The following is a 27,488-nucleotide window of genomic DNA, read 5'->3' on the forward strand; positions in this document are numbered from 1 at the left end:
CTTGCCAAGACATCCAAGTTCAGACGCCAAACCGGTCAGCACATATGATAGTATGATTTTGGTCGCGAAAATCAACTCAACCCGCGGCGTCCTTGTTTTTCAAAAGTTAATTATTTCCCAAGGAATGTTTGAGTCGCCAGAGGCCAATGAGAAGCGCTTATGCAGTATATCGATTAGAGAACAATCGCTAGAGGGTGGAATAACATGCAAGCGAATTCGACCAATCACATTGCAGCAATTTGCATATCCGGCAGGTCAACTGATACATATGCAAATTTAGATGGGCAGCCTTTGAATTAAGTTACGGTTATACTAAAACATCTCAGAAAATTCTAAAAATTCAAACTTACAAAAGGAACGGAAACTAAGAAAATTACTTGAACGACATACCTGCATAAGCAGGATGAAATTGAGGAAATTAATCAAAAGATGCAAGTGTCTACTAGAGAAATCAGGAGCACTAAAAGAAATTCTACTATTTCAATTCCTTCGGTTTATCGGGGTGAAAGTTATCCGCCGGTTAATCCTGAAAAATGAGTTATGTCAATAGTTCCTCGAAACTGTAAAATTGTAACTAAACAATGCGCCCTTTGCTATTTATTCAATCTTTGATTTGTTGAATCTCAATAACCCGCAGATCCCCAATTACATGTCATTATTGACATGATTAAAAGCAACGACCCAGAATTACGCACGAAAATTACAACAGTTAGCAAATGTTACGCTCAAAATATTTAAGGACTTCTATGTCAGAGACGGATGTCTCTGGATAGACGATAAGCTTGTGATACCGAACACTACACTCTGCACACGGTGGTGAAAAATAGACTACACTTACTACCACCACGGGAAGTCTAATATGTACGAAGTGGCCAAGGACATCTGGTATCCGTACATATATTACATTTAACGTCGATAGCAGAAAATTTCCGAGAATGCACAGTAGCCGGTAAATTTGAAAAAACATATGCCCAAAACTTGATGTACGGAAAATGTTTGAACCCAAAGAACCTAACGAGTCAGTACATTAAGATTTCTGGTGACCAATGAACTATTCGAACGAACCTTAAAATTAAGTTCTGATGGCGGTCGACAGTATTTCCAGGTGGTAGTCGGCCGTGGCTTGTACCTCAAAAATGTCCGACAAAACTCTAAAAAATTTTACGATAAAATATCAACACGCGACAAATTCGGGTGGACCATTGGACAAAATTTATGTCCATGGACGTAAAAAACTTATGTCGCCAAGAAGGGATCGAATTAATCGTCTCGCCAGTTAACGATCATAGAGCAACAGGACGCGTTGAATGAGCCATAGGCAGCCTCTTAAATTCAGTCCTCATGTCTTAGCGAGAAAAGAAATCGAAACCCTTGGAGAAAAACCGTCAAAGGATCCTCGGCACCTTAAGGTTTCCCCAAAACGCCACGCTAAAGCTAACACCGTTCAAAGCTCACCATGGGGGAGTAAGCTAATGCAGTTCTCAGAAATTTAACTAAAAAGCCGTCCCTAAGGAACCTAATGTGGGAAAAAGTAATCCGCTCAGAATCTGCTTGTTTCGATGAACAAGACCCAGACGCTTAATTGATACCACATCCGGTGGAGACAAACTGTTGAGTCCAGTCTGATGCCGCATACAAAGTAAATAAAAAACGTACGGCACCTATTGCGACTATCTGACGAACAGATAACTAACCAGGGGTGGAGCCAGATATCGGCCGAGCGCAGAATCACCGGCGCCAACAGCTCCTCCGGCAATCATCATGCAGCATTCAAGGTATCAAAACCTTAACAGGTATAAAATTTTAACAACCAAAAAAGAACGAAACTCGACATACTATAAAATGAGTAATGGTGCTGTTGTTAGGAAATAGGAAGTTGCATTGCGAAGAATAGCAACACCGAAAAAGCGAGCACCCGGGGTGGTTCAAGTTCCGCCAACACCACAGGAGGTGAAACGGAAAATGATGTCTAGAAGTCTTCCAGCACGAAACGCAAGCCATGAACATGAACATGAAACTCAGCCGAAAAAACAAGGGCGATCATTCTTCCGAGTCGGATTATGACGAAGAGCTGCCAATGGCATCGAAACGAATGCTGGCGAAGAAACGATCAACGGCAAGAGCACCGGAAGAAAGTACACCGGAGGAAGAACGAACGACCACTGAAACGCAGGAGGCTCGAGAGAAAGGCCAGGGGCCGAACTGGCGGGAGCGAGCGGCAGTCAGCGAAAAAAGTCTTACCGAAACGAGGATTTGACCTAGCGACTACGAAACGGCTACGGCGTACACGATTGAAGACAAATGGCAAGACGGAAATGGCAGAAAACTGGCGCGACGGAAGCGAAACGCAAACGCCAACTCGCAGACGACACTGCACCTACGGCGAAACGCAAACGCAGACGACACTGCACCGGCGGCATTGGCGGATATTCCACAGGCAGGATCTAAGAAAAAAAATTGGAAGCAATGGCTTGTTTCGTACTCAAGTCAAGAGTCAGCAAGCTCTCAAGGCGAAACGACTTCGAGACGTCCAGGGAGGAAGCATATGCTGTTAACAAAACGGGGGCTGCTATGATCGATCATACTCAGAATTCACATGGAGCAGAAAAATGAAGAATGAAAGTAAGAAGAAATGAATTTCAAAAATTGCTTATGTATTCCACGGAGAGGGCAGGCCGTAGAGCGGTCAAAAACTCAAATTTCAGTTATAATCAGTTGATATCAAAACCCAAAATTTAGCTAAAAATTTTCGTCATCAATCTACATTTCATTTCATCAAGAACTTTAATTTTCCACATTTCATTTTCCCGCAAGAAAGGAAATGTCATAGTGATTAAATTGAATTTAATCCAACTGTCTGGCGCTAACTGCTATTTAGCCTTTGGAGTTGTCTGCACCTTTAGTTGACCTCTATTTCATTGTCTCCGACTAGCTTCATGAATTGCAGTTTTATTCCCGTTCTGAAAATTACCTTATCGAAACCTCTAATCTTCAACAGTTTTGCTTCAAAATTTTGCTTCAAAAAACTAACAAAATTTTGTTAGGAAATTTTGTTACAGTTAACAAATTTTGCTGTGGTGACAACATTCTTTGCCATCTGTGCAATGACCACCATTACGAACCAAACTGTGCTTTGGATAGGCGAAAAATTTTGATGATGGAGTTACCTAATATTGAATTGAAGGTTTGAGAAATTTGTGGACCATGTTAGTGGGTTGCACGCGAACGAGGTCAACTGAACTATAGCAAGAATGTGGAACAGATTTCGAAAAGATGAGAGTATACGTCAGCAAAACACCCGGACATTCAAAAAAGTTTACAAGGCACCAGAATTATGGTTATAAACTCCCGAAGCGCGAGAAAACTTTCTGTATCATATATTTTTTCGAGGTTTCCTTTGGTTTAAAGAAAAAAAATCGTTCAAAAACTTCTTTAATTAGAAACAAGTAAGCTATAGCACCAATTTTGCCACACTTGTTGGAGGCGTTGTCTACTCAGCGCCACCTTAATTAGTGACTTTTGTCACCATCATATTTGACTTAATTTGACCTCTCGACACAATAACCCTTGAAAAAAAACTGTCCTGAGGTTTCTCCTTTGCGGATCGATATTGTCTCAAATGGTCCCTCGAGTTGAACGATGGCGGAGCAAAACGAAAAGCTTTGAAAACGGGTAACTTTTTTGAATCCTGAAATTAAGTGAATTAGTTTACGAAGTAATTCAAAATTTCAGCAATGAGAAGCTGAGATATACTTCTTGCAAGACCATCATAATTATTGCTTACCTCACGCATTTAAAAATTTCAAATCCAATGAACTTTTCTTTTTCTCGCAGATTTCCGTTTTCTATAGAAATAGATGGCTTCTTATTTGAACGAATTAGAACAAAAGGAAGCTAATCAGATCCTGATTATTTGAAGGTCTGATTCATATCCAGTCATTCAGATTCAGCTTTAATGGCAATTAAGATAAAAAAGAAGAAAAGAATCATTCTACACAAAAAAAAACAAAGAGGACGATCTCAATGTGAGAAAGGTACATACGGAATCTTTTTTCTACAAAATTTCAATCAGCTCAAATGTTTGCATATCTCTGTTCTACACATGTTAACGACATGAAGTTTTGCTCATGGGAATTGGCAGCTGATTTTGAGATAGACATAAGTATCTGATTGCTGGTAGCCACACAATAGAATTTAATTTAGCTCAATTGTTGAAATAGAGTAAATAAGGGGCTAATGGATGTGAGTTTAGCCCGTCTCCTAATTGAATGTCACACTTAGGGTCACCCTTTGCGGGAAGACCCCTGGCCAACTGGAGAACTGGGTGACAAAGGGGCACTTCCGGAGAGATTCAACAGTCCTCTATGCCGTCTCTTACGTCTAATACCATTTTTGCTCTTTTCAAGGGGTCGCAACAATAAAGGGTTACAATGACTTTTTCACTATTTGAATCCTCTTATGAACCATGCATTGATTATACTTTCACATTATTTTGTTTCTGGAAGCTCAAACAGAGGCCAGTGATCAAGAAAACAGGCTGTTGTTCATTCAAAATGAGCTGTGCAATAGATAAGCCAAGTTGAAATATTAAGATTCAATTTTAATTTTTCTACACAACAAATATCAATTCTAAGCGCCCTTGAACACATCAATTCTAGTACATTTCGGTGTCATCTTGAACACTTTCACAGCGATCTCTTTAACTACTTCCCCCGTACCTAGTAAGGAATAAACACCCTTATAAAGAAGCTGATTCCACGGTTAAGCATGTGTGAAATTTGCATCTGATAACAAATCTCCCCCTTTTTGTAAACTAGGACTTTCACAGTCCGACCAAAAGAGCAAAAATGTGTCGGAAACATTCAATAAACACTTGTTAGGACCTGAGTAGATTGCCGAAGAAAGAACAGGTGTCCATAAACAGACTCAATAATTGTGAAGAACTGAAAAAATACTTACTCAGTTCAGGGGAGATTGAGGGTGCAACTGGGGAGGATTTCTTGAACTGGAGAGAGTTCTTGGTGCTTTTTGGGTCCTGGAAGCTAGCCACACAGCTCAAATTGCCAGGGTATCCCTTGGTCACGTACTGCACTGGTTCTGCCTTCACATCAATCAGGTCTAAATTACCATCAAGCGTGTTAGCACTTTCTAAATCAGATAGGACCAAAACTTATGTTAAAACAGCTGATTGTTTTTGTCATTCAGAAACTAATAAACCAATGTTTACTATTGCAAGTTTCATCTTTGCATCGTTGGAAACATTCAGCTCGACAAAGTGGTCTGGGTGTCTGCATCTTTTGTCCGACAATGACTAAAGAAGCATTTGTGTGCAACTCTTGAAAAACAATGATTAACAGAAACGGAGTTTGTTTGGAAATGGTTTCAACTGGAGGCTAATTTTGTGCTTGATGAAGAGATTACATGGTGCTGTGAGAAATACGTCTGCATGGTCGGAGGGCGAGAGAGTGTTGCTGCATCTGAATTGACCCTTCAGTCTTCTTATCACACTACCCTCTTGCTCCCCCTCCCTCTCCCCCTCTCCCTCGTCATCGCCAGTGACCCTTCCAGCTTCCTGCTGCAGTGCACCGGTCCCACTAAAAGTTCCTGGGTTCCCGCCAGCTGATCCAGCCGGACCTGGCACACTGACCACCAGAACACTTCCCCCCTCTTGCACCCCCACCAGCCCCGTTCTGTTGGCCTCCAATGGAGCCTCCCATCTAACAGACGTGTCCCCCTTGTCAGCTAAAACACAACCACATCGTGTTGCAGTGCTAAATAAAATTATCCCACAAACAAAAAATAAAATAAAATTGAAAAGCGTTTTTCTGAAGTAAGGGTAATTGTAGACAAAAAATGATGAAGATAAATCTGGCTAAAATTTGAGCAGAAATTAAATAATGCAATTGGGGGCCTAGTATTTTACCCCAAAAGCGATCTTTTTCGAAATATCTTTTTTTTGAAACTCGGAGTTAAAAAACATTCGAATTTGAAATTTAAAGGATATTAGTTTTTTGGGTGATTATTTGCTATTATTTAGATGAAAAAACCAAATAGCAAGGATAAAAGGAGTCCTTGAGAAGCAGGGAACATTTTATAGTTTTGATTTAGAAAAATTAAATTTATTTACTAACTATTTTTTGTATTTTCTATTCAATTTATTTAAATTTTACAAAAATTTTAAAGTTACTGCAGATTTTTTGAAAATAAACGACTGATCTAATTCAGTTTGGTAGTAAATTACTACTAGTTATATGTCAATGAGAGATATATGTCTTGGAAATGAATTTTACTCCCCCAAGTAATTTATTTCATTTTAGCGAATAAAAAAAAACTGCATTGAGAATTTTGTAGAGAAGTAGTAGTTACCGTCAGCCTTTTTGTTTCACAAAGTAGAAGCTCGGCCTGCTATTCGGTTTTGACCTGGTATTAGCTTGGATTCTTGTTGGTATTGATTAGACTTATTGAGACGTGGAGGTAAGTTTTCAATACTACTGAACATTTTGTGCTGTTTTTGGATCTTATTTCTATTTTGAGTTTGCTAAATCTAAATATGTAGAGGTCTGTTCGAGATTCTTGGTCGCACCAGATGAGTTCAAGTCCGGGGTTACTCCCTCATAGATTAATTTCAGATAAGGTACATCGTTTGGTCGTCACGCTATCTTATTTTCGAGCGGATAGATTCGTGCAACTTCTTAGTCTAATACCAATCATAACCTTTCTCTGATATCTCCTAGTCTCAATAGACCTAGTGGATACTAATATTTGCGAGGCTAGATATCAGGAATTTCTCTGGAGAAGATCAACTGTTTGCTAAGTTGAATTTCTTCTGTTCTGGCTGAAACTATAAACAACTTCAGCCCTAAAATTTTTGTAAGTCTGGTTTTGGATCATGGTTGGTTAGCTCTAAGTGTTTAGAGAGATAGTTTATCAAGAATATAAACGGATAGAATAAATACTGGTTATGAACTGGTTCCACCTATCCGGGGTTTAGAAATCTTTTAAATTTGATATTTGTTGTTGTGAAGAATGGATGAAGAAGTTTCTTGATTTTTTGGTGTGGAGTTTTTTGAAGCACTGGTTCCGCGAAGGAAGAGAAATAAACAATTGCTCGTGTTCTGGAGTAGTTATCTTCGTAGCGAGCAGGAATACAGTTGCTCGTGTTTCAGAAGTGGGTTTCGTGTATCAATGTCGGGTTGAGTGGTCGCGTCAAGATTTCAGGTTTTTACAAAGTTGTGTTGAAATCATAAGTAGAGCGAGACACGTACATTCTCAACAATGCACAAAAACCGAGGTAGGCTTTTATTTCTCTCACCCGTGTGAAATTTCAGAAGACTAGAAATCGCATTGAGTTGAACATTGAGTTGGCAATGGGTACCTTTTCTGCGATAATGGTTCCATATTTTAAAACCTGTGAGAATTGTGACTACCGCAACAAACCAATAGATTTGCTATTCCAGAGTCGGATTGTCATCGAGTTTCATATCCTTTTGCTGCTCGTTATTTTCGCTCTACGAAAATTTTTTACAATATATATTTATATCTGCTTCTTGTTTGTGAGATCAGTTTTAGTTATGATTGTTACTAATCGTTTTCGCCTATTTTGAAGAAACGCTCACCCTAGAGCTGCTCTCGTCAACAAAGTCGAAAGTGTGTCTTAAGCGTGGCTTAGCGCGGTGGATGAGGCCGGCTTTAAAGCATGCTCAGTGCGTCCTTTATAGGCCAGTTGCAGGAGTATAATCTTCTCGTCTCTTTGAGCTGAGTACCTTTTCGTGTTCAAACTTTTGTTCTTTTTATCAGGTGTTTTTCTCTTTTGTTCTTTGGTTGTGTCTTTTTTTTTAAAAAGCTGATGGTTGAGATTTGTGTAGTTCTCAGGTAATTTTGTGTTTCAACTGATTTTAATAAATTTAAAAAGCGAGTTTTAAAAGAATAATTTATCCAGTTTTAATCTGGGCTTTATCAGGTTTCGGTAGCATGAAATTATCTCATACATGCGGTTGGTTTTGTGGCATTCGTAAGCTGCGTTGGTTAGCTTAAGCTTATTTAAATGTCCTTCCAACCAAAATAAAAGAAAGTTTTGAAAACGCGTGAAAGCAATTTAAAGTTGTTAGCAGTTAGTTTGTAAAGCTAGAAACTCTTTTAATAAACAATTCTACGGCAGCGAGTTACTCAATTTAAAAAGAAAAAGCGCCTGAAACATGGGCAAATGAATTGAGAAAAAAAAACTAGATAAAGAGTAACACTCATAGTAACATTAGTTTAATTTTCATTAATATTTTACTTCTTCGTAATTTGAATTTACAACATTTCTATTAAATTATTGCTTTTGTATTGAATTTACACTGATTTGGTTTATGACACATAGTTAGATAGATTAGAAAATGGAAAATTTAGTTAGAGTTTGGTTTTTGTTTTCTTTTTTTTTTGTTTTAATCTTTTAGATGAATGACTGGTGAAATCTAAAAAAAAAAGAAACAAACGTATAAAATGGTGAGAGTTTCCTTTATTTGTATAAGTAGTAACATAAATTCATACTTACGAAGATTCGGGGTTTATGACACATAGTTAGATAGATTAGAAAATGGAAAATTTAGTTAGAGTTTGGTTTTTGTTTTCTTTTTTTTTTGTTTTAATCTTTTAGATGAATGACTGGTGAAATCTAAAAAAAAAAGAAACAAACGTATGAAATGGTGAGAGTTTCATTTATTTGTATAAGTAGTAACATAAATTCATACTTACGAAGATTCGGGGTCGGGAAAACTTCCATGGGGAATGTTAGTTTTAATAGTGTCGCAGAATAAAAAAAGCTTGGCAAGCATAAAAAAAGCTTGGCAAGCTTGGCAAGCATGGCAAAGCAGTGTCCAAAGATGTTTAAGTGCTCGGATGATATTGATTTCTTCGGTGACAGCTGAAAATTCGTGGTTAAAATTTTGTGTGACTTTGTAAAGTTTATGGTTAAGTTTGAAATTATGAATGTTTTCTAATAAGGCAATTTCGATATAAGTTTGTACTCATGCGCGATAATGACGGGGAGGGAGTCTTCAAGCGGGAAGTTGTTAGTTAGGGGGCAAAAGATGTACATCTGTCTTCCAGGGTCGAGGTTAAGGAGGATGCCGCGTAAGTTGGTGGAATTGACACAATCTATGAAATTTAGGAAGAAAGGGGATAGTATATTTAGAGTTAATGAGTATAAAGCAATGACGAAGATTGCGAGAAGGTGTTTGTGAAGATAGTATGGTTGGATGAAATTATAATAATTACAAGTGTGTTTTACTTTAGTTTTCAACATAATTTCATGTGAACAGTTTATATCTCGTAACTTCGGTGTTAGAAAACTAAATGTGAAGCAAAGTGATCAAACTTACTGAAAAATTGCTCATTATTTTTTGTGTTCGTTCGTGCGTTGTCGATAATGTGGTCAAATTTTTTAATTAGTACTATCGAGGTGAAAAATGTATTCTGATTTGATACTTTTGGGTTACTTGTGCGTTGGTGTTAGGGTCAGTGTCACACTGGGAATCTTCCATTTATCGGAAGACAGTATGATCGTAGTGATCAATAGAATAACTGATATTTTTTTGTGCAATGAATCGTTTAATCGATCTAATCCTATATTTTTTTGATTGAGTAAATTGGTGATTTATTGAGACGCAAAGTTCATAGTCGTCTGTCTTCTCTCTTAGGGGTACTTTTAGTCGGTTAGTGAATTTTCGGTTTGATACCCATGAAACGGTTGGGAGTAGGAAGTTTTCATCGATAATTTGTGCTCGTTGGGCTGAGTTATCTCCGTTGAATTAGGTGTATTGGATGAAAAAAAGAAGGGTGTATTAGTATGATGTGGGTAATGAAAAAAGTGTCGAGATGATGATGTGCGTCCAATGCAAAAATGTGGTGTAGTGTTGGGGTGTTTTCGTTTCATAAAAAATCTGTGTGCGCGCGTAGGGGCAACGTGGACAGAAGGGATAGAAGATTCGGAGGTTGGAGCTGAGTGCGTTAGTTGATGAATAGTTAATGAGTTATTGGAGTTTGTTGCTGGTGGGTAATAAAATCATCTAAATTATGCTCTAGCTGGTCATCTGTGATGGTACTATGTACATCGGGTATATTACTTGAAAGAGGGGAAGGATAGGGGTAGCGTCAATGTGCGAGGAAGAAGAGGTAAAAATTTTAACAGGGGTAGAGGAAATTTGGTTTGAAAAGGTGGTTGAGAAAAATCAGTGGGATTGGGCTCGGAGTCTAGGAATTCATCGGGTGTGTCGACTTCTGATTTATTAAAATTAGAAATTGTATTACAAGTTGTTTGATCAGAGTCATCAGAGTCCATCCGTTGTGAATTAGAAAAAAAACTGGGTTGGTGGAACAGGTGAGGTCTGAAGTTTCAAGGAGGGAACTGTGGCAATGGAGATGGGATGGATAGGAAAGGGTCCTGTGTGAGATGTAGGGCTGTATTGTAAGTTACTGGTTTTTATGATCCGTTCGGTGGTAGAAAGTGTATTTCTATCACTTTGTGGGATTACTGATAGAGTATAGTTTTTTTGTAAACTGTGTAAAAGTGATGATGCTGTAGGTGTAGTATTTTTTTGTCTTGCGGATTATCATGTGTTTGTTGGGCAGATATTTTTTTGTATTCTCTAATTTTTCCTTCAAGAAAAATTTTGTTAGAGGTGTAAGAAAAACTAAAAAAACCTGCGAACAAAGTTGTGCTATTGTAGCTTGTCTATTGACTTGTGTATGTAATGTGCATGTATTGTCGATTCCTTTTAAAAAAGAAAACAAACTTCCTATAAAATTAAACATTGCATACAAGATCGTCAATCTTTCTAGGATATAGTAGAGCCATCCTAGAAATGCTCGGAGTTCATTTTTTATATCCAAAAAATTAAAACTGTTGATTGGTGAAAACTCTTATGGGCGATACATTCCTCCATTTATGTATATATATTCTTTAAATTCGTTAAAATGTCCATTGTTGTTCTGCTGGTAGATGTCTGAAAACCTGCTGTTTCAGCTAGTTTGCGGGGGTTTTGGTGGCTTGATTGTTTTTGGATTGCATCCTTTTTAGCGAGAAATTCCTGAAATTGTTGTATTCAAATGCGATTTTGTTTATTTGGCTGGGATTATATGCCTATGACTGTATATCTATATTTTGGTAGCGAGCAATTGCGCGTATGCTCTAAGGTGAGAATTTCTTTGAAGGTGGCTATGGAACAAGAAAATAATATTCATCTTCGTTTGGGTTGAGCTGTACCATATTATTATCATTTCAGATCCACGTGGGACAGCTGTATCCCAAAAATATGTGCGGGGTGATAAGGTGCATTCAAAATGTACTCTGTTTTTCTTAAAATATAGACATGCATTGGTAGCATTTTTTGCCTCCAAATACATAATGTGGTTTAACTTTTTCAGTGCCAAATAATGTTTCCTTCGTGATTACAGAATTTAGATCGGTTGCCTGATAAGAGGTATCCCGCATAAGATATTTGATTACTGCTAAAGCTTCATATGGAGGTGAAGTTCATAATGGATTGCGGCAAAAAATGTAAGTATTTTTAATGATAGTTCTTGTAACCTGGTGCTATCCTGATTTTTTGGACAATTCTTTATTTTTGTAAAAAGTTACCGGGATGTAAGATTTATTGTCTTCTTTTTTTCGATTTAGTTTTGCCACGTCAAGATTTGATTTGCCTGTTTTCATGTCGAAACTTTTTTCATATTCGACAAGAGTTGCTAAATATTGGGTTCGAAAAAGTGATATGGGGTTTTTGCATGCTACTTCAGTTCCAGGGTAAAAATGAAAACGTGTTAATTTATCTTCCATAGTGTGTATAATCACATATATTGATTTGGGTTGGGCCTTGATCGGACAGGGTTTGTTTTATTTAAAGGGTATGGACACTACATGAAAAAAACTTTTTCTGAAGTTTTGTCATTCATGCGTGAATTTTGAGCAACTTGATTTGTGGTACATGAGTCTTCAGGGAACCAAACTAAAGTTTCCTGCGTTTTTGTAGTGGAATAACATTATACATGATCGTTTCAACATGGTAAGCCAAATTTTTGATATAACATAGTCCATCTTTCAAATCTCGTGTTAGTTGTACTTTTTGTAAAGGAATTTTCCAATCAAAAACATTAATTCTTGATAGCCTGAATATTTTTTGTCAGCCTTAGAGTTTGATGGTTTTTTCATTCCAATGTGAGCTATTCAATTTCTATCATGTATATGATAGATAGATTAAACGTCCATGTGCACCATGATAAAGAATTTATCGTCTAGTTAAATTTGACCATGGTGGTGTTCAAATTGTGCTTGATTTGCCGAGTCTAGAACAACATTTGAAAACTTAATAAACAGATTCATGATCGAGTCTATTCTTGTTTCCATTTGAAGCCTGTCATGAAGGTACTTTCTTTTCAGAGAATTTTACTGTGAATTTATAACCTGTTGGGTTTGTGGCTCGGGCTTTGGCGTAAAATGTAGTGACTACAGTGGGTCAGATTTACATTGTGTGACCTGGTTAATTGCATATTTATGTAGTGTTTTCTGTTGGTGATGTTCACAATCAAAATATGTAAGAAGGAGATCTTGGGGTCCGGTTCGGGGAGATAGGTTTTAATGATTTATGGGTTCAAGGTGTACTAAAAGAGAAAGGGTTTTAATTGTTAAAACTATAAGAGATACATAAGTAGGAGAGTCCTTAAAAAGGATTATAATTCGTTATATAACCTATGGTCTTTTTTGTGTATCTATCGTAATTTTATTTAAACTCTGTTGTGATCAATAGAGGGAACAACGAATGAGCGGTGATAAATGGTGGTTACAATGGTGATGGATGATGTACTAAATTGTTTAATTTTACCGTTCTTTAAAATTTGAGCGTTAAGTTTTGCTGTGAAAAAATCTGCATATTATATTCTTGAATGTCTCTGCAAATATCGTGTCTATGTTTTAGTCTGTTTGGTACCCAATTATGGATTGGATTACTATTGAGGTGTTGGATAAAAAAGTGAAGGGGGTGCCACAAAGGAGGTCCAGTCTAAGCATAAATGTTTATTTTTGCCTTGTAGTTCACGTTATCTGTCGCCTAATTGAACTAAAAAACGGTGGGAAACGTTGTTGATGGTCTTTGAGCGTTGAGTGAAGGTGTTGATAGAAAGGATAATGTTTCTGGTAAAGATAAGATGGTATCTGCAAAAATGTTTATTGAATCATTCGCAAGATTGGGTTTGCCTTGAGAAAGTGTTTAGGTCATCCAATGTGAAAGTTTTTGTGATGGAGTGTGGGATAGAAAGAATTTTCACAAACTTTCTCAGAAGTAGGTAATGAATCTAAATAGTCTGATGGATGATTTTGTGTATTTGTTGAAAATTGAATTGAAATGGTGGGGGTACTTTGTATCGTACTATGCGAAAGATCTAGAAATGTTGATGATTGTGATGAAATGATTTTAAATTGAACTCTCTGTGTGGTTAGATTTCTATAACGTCGGGGCTGATTAAATTGTCTGTCAAATATAGTTGTTAGAATTTGGTTTTGGCTCAAAGTTCTTGTTCTGTTAAGGTCTTGTTTTTTTGAGGGGTAAATATTATAAGTTGGTTTATCATGGGGTTGGCTTAGGGGAGCGTAACGATGGGCTGGTGTTAGTGTTTCTGATAATGATGCGTTATTTTTTACATATGATTTACGAGTAGATGATTGGGCTTGATATGTTTGACTAGGTTTAGCTGTTGTTTGGGTGTCTTGGGGTGGATTGGTTTCTGGGGAAACCTTTTTAAGGTTTGAATTAGCAATTTTGAAGTTTATTGAATCTATAGTTTTGTATTAGTGAAGTTTGTGTTTTTGATAATATTCTTCAGCAAAAATGATAATTAAAACTTTTGCTAGTACAGAAGCGATTATTGCTTTCTTTTTTGATTTTGTAAAGTTCCAAATTAAAGAAGCTATTGCGTTGCGAAAATTTAGGAAAAAGATAGACTTGTATTTCCTTCTTTTTAAGCTTAGTATCATTAAGGAAATTGGTTCAGTGTCGTATCAGATTAGTCGATCAATAGTTTTGAAGAGAGAAATATAATCCCAAATGGAGGAATAGAAATTAATTTTTTGGTGACTAATAGCTAGAGAATTGAGGATATTAATTCTTAAAAATTGGTTAAAAAATACAGAGTTGAAAAATTGAAGAAAATATTGAAAGAAAGTTTGAAATGTTTATTTTAAAACTTTGTTTAACTGAATCTGAAAGAAGCATTTGAAAAATGATTTGCTTTACCAAAAATATTTTTGCTTTTGGATATTAAATCGAGTAGGGTCGAACAGTTTAATGATTTTTGACAAGTGGGTTGGGTAAGAAGTATTTTTGGTGAAGGGAAATTTGGGTGTTTAGGTATTCATTTCTGGTTCTTTTTTTTGGGATGATTAGGGAAAATTAGGCGGTAGATTGCCCTTCGGCTAAGTGATGAGGTTAAATTTTGTTCTTAGGCTAATTTATTATTTTCCTTTTGGTGACGATTGGGGTATAAGCTGAGACACTAATGTTGGTTTTTGTATTGAGTGATAGAGGAGGGTTGTCACTTTTACTTTATGAATATGAGGGTACATGAGGCTTATGAGGCTTATTTATGACCTGGAGGTCTTTGAGTCAGAGATATAGATGTAATCCGAGTTGGAGCTATGTCGGCTAAAATTAGCGGTCGGGTTTAAGTTAAAAAAGAGATGATACCAAGAGACTTGATTGGCTGATTTTGAACTAGTTATTTCTGTGAGAGAAAGGGGATATTTGTGTTACGAGGTTTCTTCTTAGACGAATATAATATTTTTTTTCATAAAAAATTTATTGAATTTGTTTTTTAATAAGAGGGTTGCAGGATTTTCTTTTTTGATTAGTTTAGAATCTGGGATAAAAATTTTTCACGGTTGACTTCTAAGTCGAAATGATTGGCGTTGTTGTGATGTTTCTTCTTTTTTGGGTATTAGAAATTTTTCTGTAATTTAATTCTTGTTTTTGAACCATTTCTTTTGGAGATTTTTTTGAAGTTTCATATGGAGTTATCTCGGGTGACTGTGATAAATGATTGAAATTTGTTGATCTTTTTTGATCATTAACTTCTTTTGTTTCGTAAACAGTGTGTAGTCCTGTAAAGGAATATAAATGGGTTTGTTCACGAAGAGCTTACTCTTTCAGAAAGTATGGTAGAAAAATTGTTTCTATGCTGTAGTACTTCTTCTTTACTGTGGTCTATTAGTTTATATGTGACGTTTATATGTAAGTTTTTCTGTAATTTGTTATGGTCTTTTTTGAATAGGTTGTAGTTTTTTTGAAACTCCTTTTTGTTTTATAAAATGTGGGATTAAAACAGATGTTCGTATTTTTAGATATGATGCTGGCGTGAAGCGTGAACTTAAATGAGATTAACTATTTTGTCTTTGTAATGATTTCTTTAAAATTTTCTGATAATTTTTTTTTTGTTTTTATCTCTGATTAAATTCCATTCTGTGTGGGAACCAGAGGCTAGTTTTAAAGTTTGTAGATGGTGAAAATGATTTTCATCATGAATGTGAAGTGGTAGGTTGTAACAAGTTGGATCTCCAGCTGGGTGACAATAACCTTATGCGCTTTTAATGTGTTTGCTGTGGACCTTATAAGCTTGCGTGGTTTTTGGTCTAAAACTTTTTCATATGTTGATAGTCCAAATTTGGTTGTGATCTTAGAAAAAAGTGCTTATGGGAACAGTTTTACATCTGTTGACCATTCGATGTTTTCAGTTGTTTTCGTTTTTTATTCACCGTAAGTATTCCTGTAGCTAGCGTTTCATGCCATCGACTAGTCCATTTGTCCATTGGGCAGATTTATGTTTGATATTATAAAGATGACATGAGGTAATTATTTCATTGCTTATAAATTCTGTTCCATTATCTGTGACAAAGGTTTCGGGTAGTCCCAATTTTGCTATCCAGTGTTCCTAAAGCGTTCTGAATGCATAACAAGCGTTACAATGGGACACAGGAATGAGTGCTACATAGTGTGGAATTGCATCTACAGTTACCATTAGATAAAAACTTCTACCTGAGGAGGATGACATAGGGCCTTTTGTATCGAATGACATTCTTTGGTTGAAATACAAACTTAGACCTTTAAAGTCTACATTTTTCACTTTTTGCTTTTAGTGTGGAAATGATTTGTTTGACTGGCATGTGATACAGTTATTACAAAGTACTTTTATCCAAACCGGTGCATTTGAAAATTAGAAAATCTAAGCAAAATTTGAAAATGTTTTCTCTGACCCCTTATGTCCTTTTGTATTCAAGGAATGTGATATGTGAAATGCGAGTAACGTTGGATTTAGTGGTAAACAGTACTTTCTTTTCTGGGTAATGGTAATCTAAGATGGCTTTGATTTCATTTATCGTGGTTTTGTTAAATTTGCGGAAATGTCGGAGTAATGTTATTTTACCAAAAGTTGTGGTATCGGCTTTAATGGGTTTTGTTTTGCATTTGTCCCAAGATATCATTCGTCTTATAACAGGGTCAAGACTTCGATATTTTGTTGAAAATTGAAGTATTAATTTTCCTGTGCTAGACAGAGAAGTTTTTTGAACTTCATTCTTTGATAGTGGTATACTATCCAAATTTTCATGTGAATCAAATATTTTTTTGATTGTATACTATTGATTTAATTCAAGAGGGCCTGCCAAAGTTATTGCATCCGTTAGTTCTTCTTTTTCTGTTAGTGGGAATTGTTTATTTCCTTGTCAGTTTTGTTGATTTTTTGTTAATTCTGTGTTATTTCTTATCCATGATGAGTATGGTATTAGTTTGAATGTGTCTTGACCTAAAAAATCGACTTCATAAAAATTGTTTTGGCAATCTAGATAGAGTGGAAAAATGTTTTAAATTTTGTACCTGTTGAGTAGCAAAGTCAATTTTGACTGAGTATTTACATTCTAGTTATGAAGATGCTTCTTCTTTTGCGAAAAAGAATTTCATATTTTGTGGTATTTCTACACTTGTTTTTCGTGTAAAAAGTTCGGGTGATGTATTTCAATTAAATGCATATCTGGTGAAGCAAGGTTTTTGCCTGCTGTCCAAATAAAATTTAGGTTTGGAAATTTCATTTAAAATAATTGAATCTATTTACTATATGGTAAGGATTAGATTTCTGTGAGAAGAAAAATATTATGAGTTTATGGTCTGTAAATGAAACTGTTGGATGTTTTTATCCAAGAATTAAGCATTCATATTCTGTTAACGTATATATGATGGCTGTACATTCTCTCATAAATGTGGAGAGTCTTAGTTCTGCTTGTGTAAGAAGTCTTGAGTTTGCTGGTTTTAGATTCATTTTGTTGGTGCCTTGGTGCGATTGCAAAAAGGAGCGCCAATTACAAAACTGGAAGCATCGCAAATAGCGAAAAATGGTTGGTTTGAGTCTGGAATTTTATTTGGATTTTTGTCATTGAAGCGTTTTTGATGTTCTAAGTTCTAATAAAAATTGTTTTATTTTCTATAAGAATGTTATAGAATGGTCCGAGATTTAATTGCAATTTTTTAACAAATTTACCTATACAGTTTAGCATTCCATATCTGAGAAAAAAATCACCGCAAAGTTTAAATGAAGGTTTGCCCTTAGAATTTAATTTTTTTCTTAGATTTTCAGGGTTTGAGTAATGTGTTCTTCTAATTCGTTGTCGGAGTCTTGAAAATTACTTATAAGTGAAGTTGCTGTTTGAACAATGTTTACATATTATAGCTTTAAATTTTGTGTTCCCTCTAGTTTCATTGTGAGTTCAGCTTATTCTAACTAATCTAATAATTTTTGGAAGTCTATATCGGATTCTGGGATCATAAGTTGATGTCTTTTATAAAGAAATTTTTCTTATTTGTGGTGTTCAGGTCTTCATTTGAATTTCTGTCAATTTTTGTAATCTTGTGTTTTGAGAGAATAAGTTTTTCGTACTAGAGTTTCGATTATTACTGCAAGTTGTTTTTTGTTTCATTCGGATTTAATTTCGCATTCGTTTGCAATCGGATTTGATTTCTATGGGTAAAACTGAAAACGATTTCTGGGCTGCACCATCGGTTGTATCTTGTATCAGTGATGTTTGTCTGTGAATTCAAATTTATTGACGTGGTGTGTTTATAGGTTCTGGGCCTATGTTTAAGATTAGATTAGCTGTAACAGCGTTTAAGTAGTTTTCTACTGAGTATACAGGACATTTCCCTGTAAATACCATGAGTGGTTTATTAGGTATTAAGGATGATCCACCCATAAGGTATAAATTCATTGTCATTTGGAGTTATTTTGCTGTGTTTGATGTTTGTGAAAGGTTTGTAAGTTGATTTTTGCATTTTCATGTTGTAAAAAATGGGGTGTTGGGTCTTCATTTTTCATGGGTTCGAGTTGGTAACTTAGAGTTTTTGTAGACTATTGCGATTGCACGTTATTTTTAGGTTGTGCCAAATGTTGTCTTTGAGAAGCTTGTTATTGTTTTTGTCATGTTGGCTGGAGGTTCATGTTAAGTCCAAAAAATCTGGTTTATAAATATCATCTGGTTAATCTATATTATTCCAGTGATTTTTTCTTTGGTTGTTTTTATAGTGTTGTTGGTTTCGATGAAAATAGTCTTCATCTTCACAATAGTGTGTTTGGCTTCTTCTGAATTCATTGTTAGTTGGGTTGTTTTTTTGGTTGAAAAAGTGGATAATTTTCATTGCTATCTGACTGAGGTTTTTTATCATTAAAGTTTACAGGTTGAGATATCGGTTTGGTGCCTGTTGGGTGTAAATGTGTTCTTGCGATTGATTTTGTGTTGTATAGAGTAGTCGTGCTTTTGGATTACTAATGTTAATATTAGCGAAAAAAATCATAATTATGTTTGCAAAGTTAGTTGCAATTGGGTGTCTTTGTTTGTTAGGTGGTGGTTTTTTAATTGTTGGTCCATTTGTTTGAAAGTCCATCTGTGAATTTTTTGGAACGAACGATGGTTTAACTGTGGAATTTCATATCGTTGATAGAAAAAGGGTTTTTCTTATTGTAGGTGTTGTAAGTGTTGGATGATTAGGAGAGATATTTTGTTGTGTTGTTATAGAGAGTGTTTCAATTTTTTCTTGGCTTACAGATGAAGTTTGTATATCTTGTTGTGATTAAGGGTTTCTTGTGTGTTCAAAAGTTTGAACTTAAACGATTATTTCTTGTCTTTTCTTTTAACATTGCGTTAAAATTTAAGGTTGTGGTGTCAGTTGTTAGTGGAATTACTCTGAGATTAACTCTGTGTACGGAAATGGTTGCAAATTTTGCACTTGGAAAATCATTTTGGATGTTGAAAAATAATACATGCGACCATTTAGGGTCCCACACATAATCTGTTTCGTCTGCGAATTTTGTTTCTTCGTTTGTTTGTGGTCTAAAACTTTTCCTTGCTCGTGAAATTAGGTCTAAATTGTGTTCGAAATAATCTAAAATGAACCATGCTAGAAGTCTTTGTAGATCAATTTAACTATTTGTAATAATTCTTTATCGGTGAGAGTTTCACGAATGGAGTATAGAAATTGTGAAAAAAGATTGATTTTGCGTCTTACTATTGCGTTTCGAGATGTTTGCGGTGGTGATACATAAAATGTTTCATTTGTTACTAATATAGAAACAGAACTATAAATGAGAGAGAAAACATCATTTGTGAAAATTGAGTTTGCTCCTTGAGAGTTTTGATGTTGACTATTTTTGATAAATTCTGTGAAAACTACTGAGAAATCTAATTCTACATCATCTGTTTGTATTCCGTGTGGTGGTTGATTTGAAGATTGTGATGGTAAAACTTCAATAGTAAATATGCCGAAATGTGAAGTGATTTGACTGATACCTGTGGGTAGTGATCACGTATTTGTGTTTTTTTTTTACTTCAGGAAACTCTTGTTTACATGGGCTATTTCCTTTTTGAAATAAAAAAAATTTCGATTTTAGTGTGGCAAAGTTGTACTTGTCCTCCAGCGGGATAAATTTGTGGATTACTGACAAATGGAAGGATGAGTCATCGCTAAAACTCTTGTCGTATTGAATTATTCTTTGCGTGGAATTACAGTTAATGTGTAACTTTCAATATTTGAGTGATTATGTGCTGAAATTTAGATGAAGAAAAAACGAAGCACGATGAAGGATAACATTTAAATACTAACAATTTTTTATATATTTTTTTCATTTATTTCAAATTTACAAAAGTATTAAAGTTACTTCAGGTATTTTGAAAATAAAGAACACTGATCTAAGTTGGTTTGGTTTTATACTATTACTAGTTATACTTATTTGAGAGATATATATCTTGGAAATGAATCTTACTGCTCCAAGTATTGTATTTCATGTTTGTGAATGGAAATAAACTGCATTGAGAATTTTGTAGAGAAGTAGTATTTGCCGTCAGCCTTTTTGTTTCACGAAGTAGAAGTTGGCCCGCTAATCGGTTTTTTTGTCTGGAGTTAGCTTGAACACTCATTGGTTTTGATCAAACTTATTGAGACGTGGATTTAAATTTTCAAAAATTCTTAATATTTTGTGTTGTGTTTTTGGACCTTATTTCTATTTTGAAATTACTTAATCTAAACATGTAAAGATCTGTTTGGGACTCTTGGTTGTACCAGATGAGTTTAAGTCCCGTGTGGCCAACTCATAGAAAAAATTCAGATAAGGTGCACCGTCTGTTCGTCACACTATCTTACTTTCGGCCGGGTAGATTCGTGCAACTTCTTAGTCTAATACCAATCCTAATCCTACTCTTTTATCTCCTAGTGCCAAAAGATCTATTATATACTAGTATATGCCAGGCTAGATATCGGGATCTGTTCTGGAGAAGAGCAACTGTTTGCCAAGTTAACATTTTTCTCTTCTGGCTGAAACTATAAATAGTTTCAGCCTCACAAAATATTGTAAGTGTTAGTTATGGGTCATGATTGGTTAGTTCTAAGTTTTTTACTGAAATATTTTATCAAGAACATAATAGGATTTTAAAAATACTTGTTTTGAACCGGTTCCAAAAGGCTCATTTTGCATTTGTTTCAACAGCAGATGAATCAAAATCTTGGCGTAGATTGACTAGGTAAATCAAAAATGATTTTTTTTCGGGTAATTGTTGGGCCCGATTTTTGCAAAACAAATAACCGTATGGATTCAGCTTAGGTTAGTAGCAAGTTTTGTCTTTTTCTTTTTTTAAGGCTAAAACCAACACGATTTATTTTTTAAAAAAAAAGATATTTAATTTCGTTTTTTTTTTGTTTTTGTACGGATCCCGCATTTAAGAAAAATGAAAAAACAAATAGATTATAATGGATTTTCGTGGTCTATAAGGTTATAAATAAAATCGATTCCCATATTACCTTCAGACAACAAAATTGGACTAAAAATGGATCAAAATCCATTTTTTTCGCTAAAACAAAATGCATTATAATTCATTTGGAATCCATTATAATGGATTTTATAATATAAAGGACATCACATTAAAATGGATTTTGTTCCACTTTTTTTTTTTCGCGCGTCGTGCAAAATTTTGCGAGAAACTCTGCATTTATCAGGTGAGTTATGCGGAAACTTTGCAAAGCGAGTTTACGGCCTAATCCATTTCTAAACCTAAACTCAAATTGCACAAAGGTTCTGTTAAGTTCTCACCCCTAACGTTTGCACCTTTGCTCCCCTTCATTCCCCGAACGTTTGCCCCTTTGCTCCCCTCCCCTGAACACCCCCAACTGAGAAAACCTCCCCCACCTGAGCACTTCCTCCACCTGAACACGCCCCCCACCCCCACCTGAACACCCCCCATTTCTGAATCCACCACCCCCCCCCCCCCCACTGAACCCCCGGGGAGGGGGGTGTTGCTGCAAATGCTAGGGTTGTAAATGAACACAGCCCCCCCCCTCCCCCAAAGTTTCTATTAATTTTACAAAATTGTTGAAAGGAACAAAATTCAATTTTTGAGTAACATAAATAGGTAAAAAGTGATAAAAATATCAAAGTTAGGCAGAAAATAGTTAAATTGAACAATAAGTAACCAACGTAGCCAACTTTAGTTTAAAACGTAGAAAAGACTTTATGTGCGTTGAAATTCGCATCTCAGTAAAGTGGAAAGAAAATTGATTATGATTTAGTTTCATTGTCAGTGTCCACAAAAGTGACAAAAAAATCGTATATAACGGATGAAAAAAGGATTTTGTTGTCTCAAAAAAGTAATATTATAACCCATTTTTAATTGATTACAATCGATTTGTTTTCATTTTTTTGGACACTGACAAGAAAACTCAATTATAATCGATTTTTATTCATGGAATTCCAATGCGGGATAATTCAAATTAGCACTTAAGCTGAGTGATCAAGTTAACAAATCTTCACCTAACGCGGTTTAGGGCACTACGAGGTCAAACTGTGCATTTTGTGAATTTTAGGCTGATTTTGCAGCAAGGACGCTCCTTTTGTTCTTCTTTTGTTATTCCATTTTTTTTTATCGTTCCGACAAAATTTAACATGTTTAAAGGCTTGTCTCTGGAATCCAGGAACATACAGACACAAAAATGTGCGCCTATCCAGTGCACAGTTTGACCTTGTAATAGGGGACATCAACTTGGCTTCCAATTTAGTCTTTCAACAAACCAAAATTGATTGTTTTACTCGAGCTAGCAATTTCAATTCTCATTAAACGTTAAGGTGGAAGATTCAAGGGTGAGAATTTTGGAGGTGGTGGACTCTTAACTTTTCAAGGGGAGAATTTTATGACTGCGTATGATAGGAGAGAATGCTGACTTGTTCCTGCTGGCAAATTTCGGTTTTAGTAACTTAATTGGATGTCTTAAGCTTTGAAATTGATCTCACCTTGAGCTTCGAAAGGGCGAGATTGAACTTGAAGGTGAGTTTTCACAGTTATTATAATTAATGCCAAATTGTTAGCTATACTTTTCAGTCAACGAATCTGAAAGAAATTAGATGGCCTAAAACTGCTCATTTTGACGCCGAGTTTTTGTTTTTTACTAATTATTTCCACACGTAAAAACCGTGTCCAAAAAAACTGATTCTCCTAAAAAGCTATATTTTTGACCAATTAAGCTGATCAAGGTTACCATTATTTCCAAAAATTTGGCATTAACTATTCAAGTTTATTAGTCAACGGTTTATAGAGAGTTGCTACAGGACAGACAGAAATAATTAAAAAGAGCAATCTGCCAACTTTGAGAAATTTTTGTATGCAAAATTGAATTTTTAAGTGAAACTGAGACTTTTTTTGACTGAAAAATTAGCTTTTGCATAAAAAATTGTCTGAAAAAAGATCATTTCCTCTTTTTAATTAGTTGTTTTTTGCTTCTAATTATAATTTTCTAAAGTAATTATGGCCTTCAAGCCAAAAAAAAATGTTCAAAAAGTTGCTTTGAAGCTTCGCGTTCGCTTCTTACAGTGTTTTCCCATTTATAGCTAACACCAAATTGTTGACAACATTTTTTTTCGGTCAACAAATCTTAACGAAGTTACTTAAACTAAACTGCTCAATTTGACTTTGGATTTAGTTTTTACTAATTTTCACACGTAAATGATTTTTACAAAAAACATAACTGAAACAATCCTATAGTTTTGAGTTTTGACCAATTGAAATTGCTCAAGTTGATCAATATTGCCAATAATTTAGCATTAACTTTAGAAAAATGTACAGCGAACCATGCTTCAAAACATTTATAATTGGAAGACGCGGCCTTGAAATTATTCAAAAATTAGATGTCATTTCACTGTCCCAAGGTCAAACTTAGATCGAAAACTTAAGAAGTTGTCGAATGAACTTGTTTAATTTGCTAAAAACTTGGACGTTTTTTATAAACAACTTCGGGGCCACAATTTGAAAAAAACTTCTACCAACAAAAGCATGCGCGCCATTTGTGAGGACAAAAATGTCAATATTAGCAAAACTCTTTGACAAAATACGTTAAATAAAAAGAGCAATTGACCTGTTTTGGAAAATGAGTATTTCAAGGTTGTCTGAAACATTTCGCCTGAAGGAAAATAATGTCCTTGTCAGTAAACTTTTGCCGAACGAACTTTTTACAATTCGCTATAGACAAAATGTAAAACACTACCGTTGATGCATGTATTTTTTTAGCAACTAATCTGGACAAAGTCAATTTAATCAATTTATCACAAACTGTTTGCAAGATAGGTGATACCGCGAGACATGAAGAAGAAAAGACAATCAGACAAAATTGTCGTCGGCAACTTTAACCATAAGTTGCTTTGCTTTGTTGAGACTGGCGCATTTTCAATAAAATTTTCACAAGTTTGCTATATTTAGCAGAAAAGTTAGTTCGAAGTCGTCTGTATTCAATGAAAAAGTTTCCGCAAATTTTAATCCACAATTTTTGGTGCACTTTTTTCGTTGTCGTTTAATTTGCCCAACATCGTCTTAACATAAACATGAGAAGAGAACTGTAAAAAAACTGAGGAAACACACGTGCAACAAAATGCTAATTTTGAAAACTTAAGCCGGTAGAAACATTGCACGCGCAAAAACAAAACAAGACTGCTGTCGTATAATGGCAAATCCCAGATCCCAGAGCGTTCAGACTGCCTTGGTCTCGAAGAAATTTTTTGTTAACAAAACTTCGATAACAATAAATTTTAAACTTTTTTTGCTCCCATCACATAATACAAAATTTTATGAGTTTTAGGTGTATCGGTAATTATTTTCACCATTAATTTTCCTAAGTTCAATTCGGAATGAATTAAAGCGCGGCACATTTCGCCATGTAACAATATTTCGCCAAGCCTCGATGAAATCTTTAAAGCGATCATAAAATAGTCTAGAATATGGTCAGAACATGGCCAGGTAATTTGTTTTTGTTTACAAATGAACTTGGGGAGTCAATATTTTTATTGGGGTAAAAACAATTTGTTATTCAAAAATATTTTTTAAGTCTTCTCCACTCCCCCGGGTTGACCAAAAATACTAATCATACAATTTTCATGTATGGAAAAAAGCTAATCATACTCTTGTCATTCAATTCCATAACTACAAAAAATTGCACGAAGGGTCTATGACTATTGATTTTAACATATGGAAACTGTATGACTAGCATTTTTTCATAAACCAAAAATAGTGATTTTTTAAATTTTATTTTGTCAACATTTTTGCCAACGTAACCAAACACAAGTGACAATACCTTGGTTACTCAAAATAGAGTACATAAATTTTTGCCCGTCTCGCATTGCAAACGGTTTGAAATGTCTTTCTTCTCTCTTACACAAACAGTATAACGAACGTATCATACTTTTAAATTTTGGCACAAATTTTCAATGATGATTACTTTCAAAATTTGAGTTTTTAAATTATCAGACATTGATCAAGGCATGTATTAACATGCCATACAAAACATGTTAGAGTTTTGAAAAAAATTAATAAGCAAAAAAGGAAAAAATAAAACTAGTGTATCAGGACTACGTTATGCACACTAAATTATTAAACTTTGCTTGATTTTTTTTTGAAAAATGTTTGTTTGAGTACAAAGTTCGATTTGCGGCCAAAAAAACTATATTTAAGGGCAATCTCAAAAATACTTGGAAACTTTTTTGTCGTCGCCATCAAAAAATACTATTAATATATGGAAAATGTATGATAAACATCTTGACAAAAAATTTTTCTTTTTTTTAGTACGATACACGGAATTTTATGCCAAAACAAGAAAAAAGGTTCTTCGGAAATTCGATGGCACCACTTTTGCAAAATGTATGAAAGTTGTATGATTAGTGTTTTTCATAGACTTAGTTTATAAAATTGTATGATTAGCAATTTGGTCTGTGAAGGTCAACCCGGGCCTACACTGCCAAATGTGTATGATGGCATAGCCTATTCAGTAGTATTTATGTCATTTTCTAGACAATTTTATGAGCGCTTTAAATATTTCATCGATGCTTGGAAAACGATTGTTACGTGGCGAATTGTGCCAAGCATATATGTTCGCTTACTTTCTTCAAAGGCGGAAAAATTAGTCGATATCGTATAGAAACACTCGAAAACACATCTTTAAATAGAAGTTTTAGCGCCTGCGTTTTGAGCCGATACTTAAGAATCGTTTTCACAAACTTCATTCAATCTGCAGGTCGACTTGGATAAGCCAAGTTATACGAGTTGCTTCTTCGCAAATTAAGACAGTTAACAATTTTGCTCAGCAACATATCAAATTTAGATACGAGCATTTGTATTTTGTGGTCAGATAAAAACGTATTTGCGGCAATTCAATCGACCTTTCTGCTTCCCTCTCCCTAATTCCCTTCCCGCAAACACCCCCATGATCTAATCTTCCCCCTTCACTCACAACTCCTCTCCGCTCCTATACACTGCCAAATAGCAGGAATGCAATTTACAACTCAAATCCGAAATCAATTTGAGCGATAAAACAGATTTGCGCAGAGCAGTCCCCGCCCGGACAGAGTGACTTAACTTGAACAAAGCAAGTATATACTCTGGTTGAAGGGCAATTTTGCACCACTCAATAAGACGGATTGGCCCCTGGGAAAACAGCGTGTAACTCCAAAGCCTGGCCTGTTTTCCAGAAATTGATATTAAGTTTAATTCATCGGCCAACTCACACTCCTTCATTGAGGTAAAAAATTGACACAGCTTATAAGCCGATCATGCCTATAAACTTTGTTTCCAGGGTCGAGACCGTGGTCTTATGTTCAGACCGTGTAGAACATAATTTAGCATGTTCAGACTGTTGGGACCAGCATATGATATATTCCGACCGTGGTGACCAGAAAACGATATGTTCAGTCCCCTAAGATCATCTCCAACATCTACTGCTGAAATGGATTCTCTTTTGTTACAAACATTTTTATGTGGCTATCGAATGATTGATTAGCTAGTATGTTTTCTCACAATCACATACAAGTTGACCAGTTTGACCAGAAAAAATGTCTAGCTATTTATGCTTTTTTTGCTCTCTTGATTGTGATAGCTTAGTTTTCCAGAACCATAATTGTTTACAGACTTTTCTAATTGAAAAAACAATCGGCTCATTTTGAAACCCCAACCTCGCATAATTACCTAAGCATCAGTTTAATGATGTAACGAGGGGCTTACAAGGCTAAGTATGATGACCACATATCCCGGGTTGACCAAAACTTCTTATCATACAATTTCCATATATGAGAAACTTCTTGTCATACAATTTCATACAATTCCATACGTACAGAAAATTGTATGAAAACTCTATGATAAGCATTTTTCCATATATGAAAATTGTATGATAGGTGTTTTCCCATAAACCAAAAATTTTGATTTTTTCTTTCTAAATTTAGTTTCTGAAAAATTTTCGGTTGTAGTTGCAACCGAACACAAGTGACATAGACCTTGGTTACTCAAAACACCAAAGGTTGGACGGTCTTGCATTTACAATGCATAGCAAACGACCTGAATTTGGCTGTCTTTCACAATTGATATAACAAAAGTAACAAACTTTTATTTTTGGCAAAATTTATTA

The 27,488-nt window shown here is 35.2% G+C and overlaps 1 protein-coding gene across 6 annotated transcripts in view; it reads right to left on the minus strand.

The window, feature by feature from the left end:
* Positions 1-27,488, minus strand: part of LOC134839070 (neural cell adhesion molecule 1-like) — a 511,831-nt gene that overhangs the window by 459,773 nt on the left and 24,570 nt on the right. For all 6 annotated transcript variants that reach the window (XM_063854482.1, XM_063854480.1, XM_063854481.1 and 3 more), the window contains 2 exons: positions 5,422-5,742; positions 4,960-5,118 (listed from right to left, as the gene is read on the minus strand). In XM_063854482.1, the coding sequence (XP_063710552.1) occupies positions 4,960-5,118; positions 5,422-5,742 (480 nt within the window). The remainder of the gene's footprint in view (positions 1-4,959; positions 5,119-5,421; positions 5,743-27,488) is intronic.

The sequence above is a fragment of the Symsagittifera roscoffensis genome, chromosome 2, assembly GCF_963678635.1.
Source record: "Symsagittifera roscoffensis chromosome 2, txSymRosc1.1, whole genome shotgun sequence".
Classification (NCBI taxonomy): Eukaryota; Metazoa; Xenacoelomorpha; order Acoela; family Convolutidae; genus Symsagittifera; species Symsagittifera roscoffensis.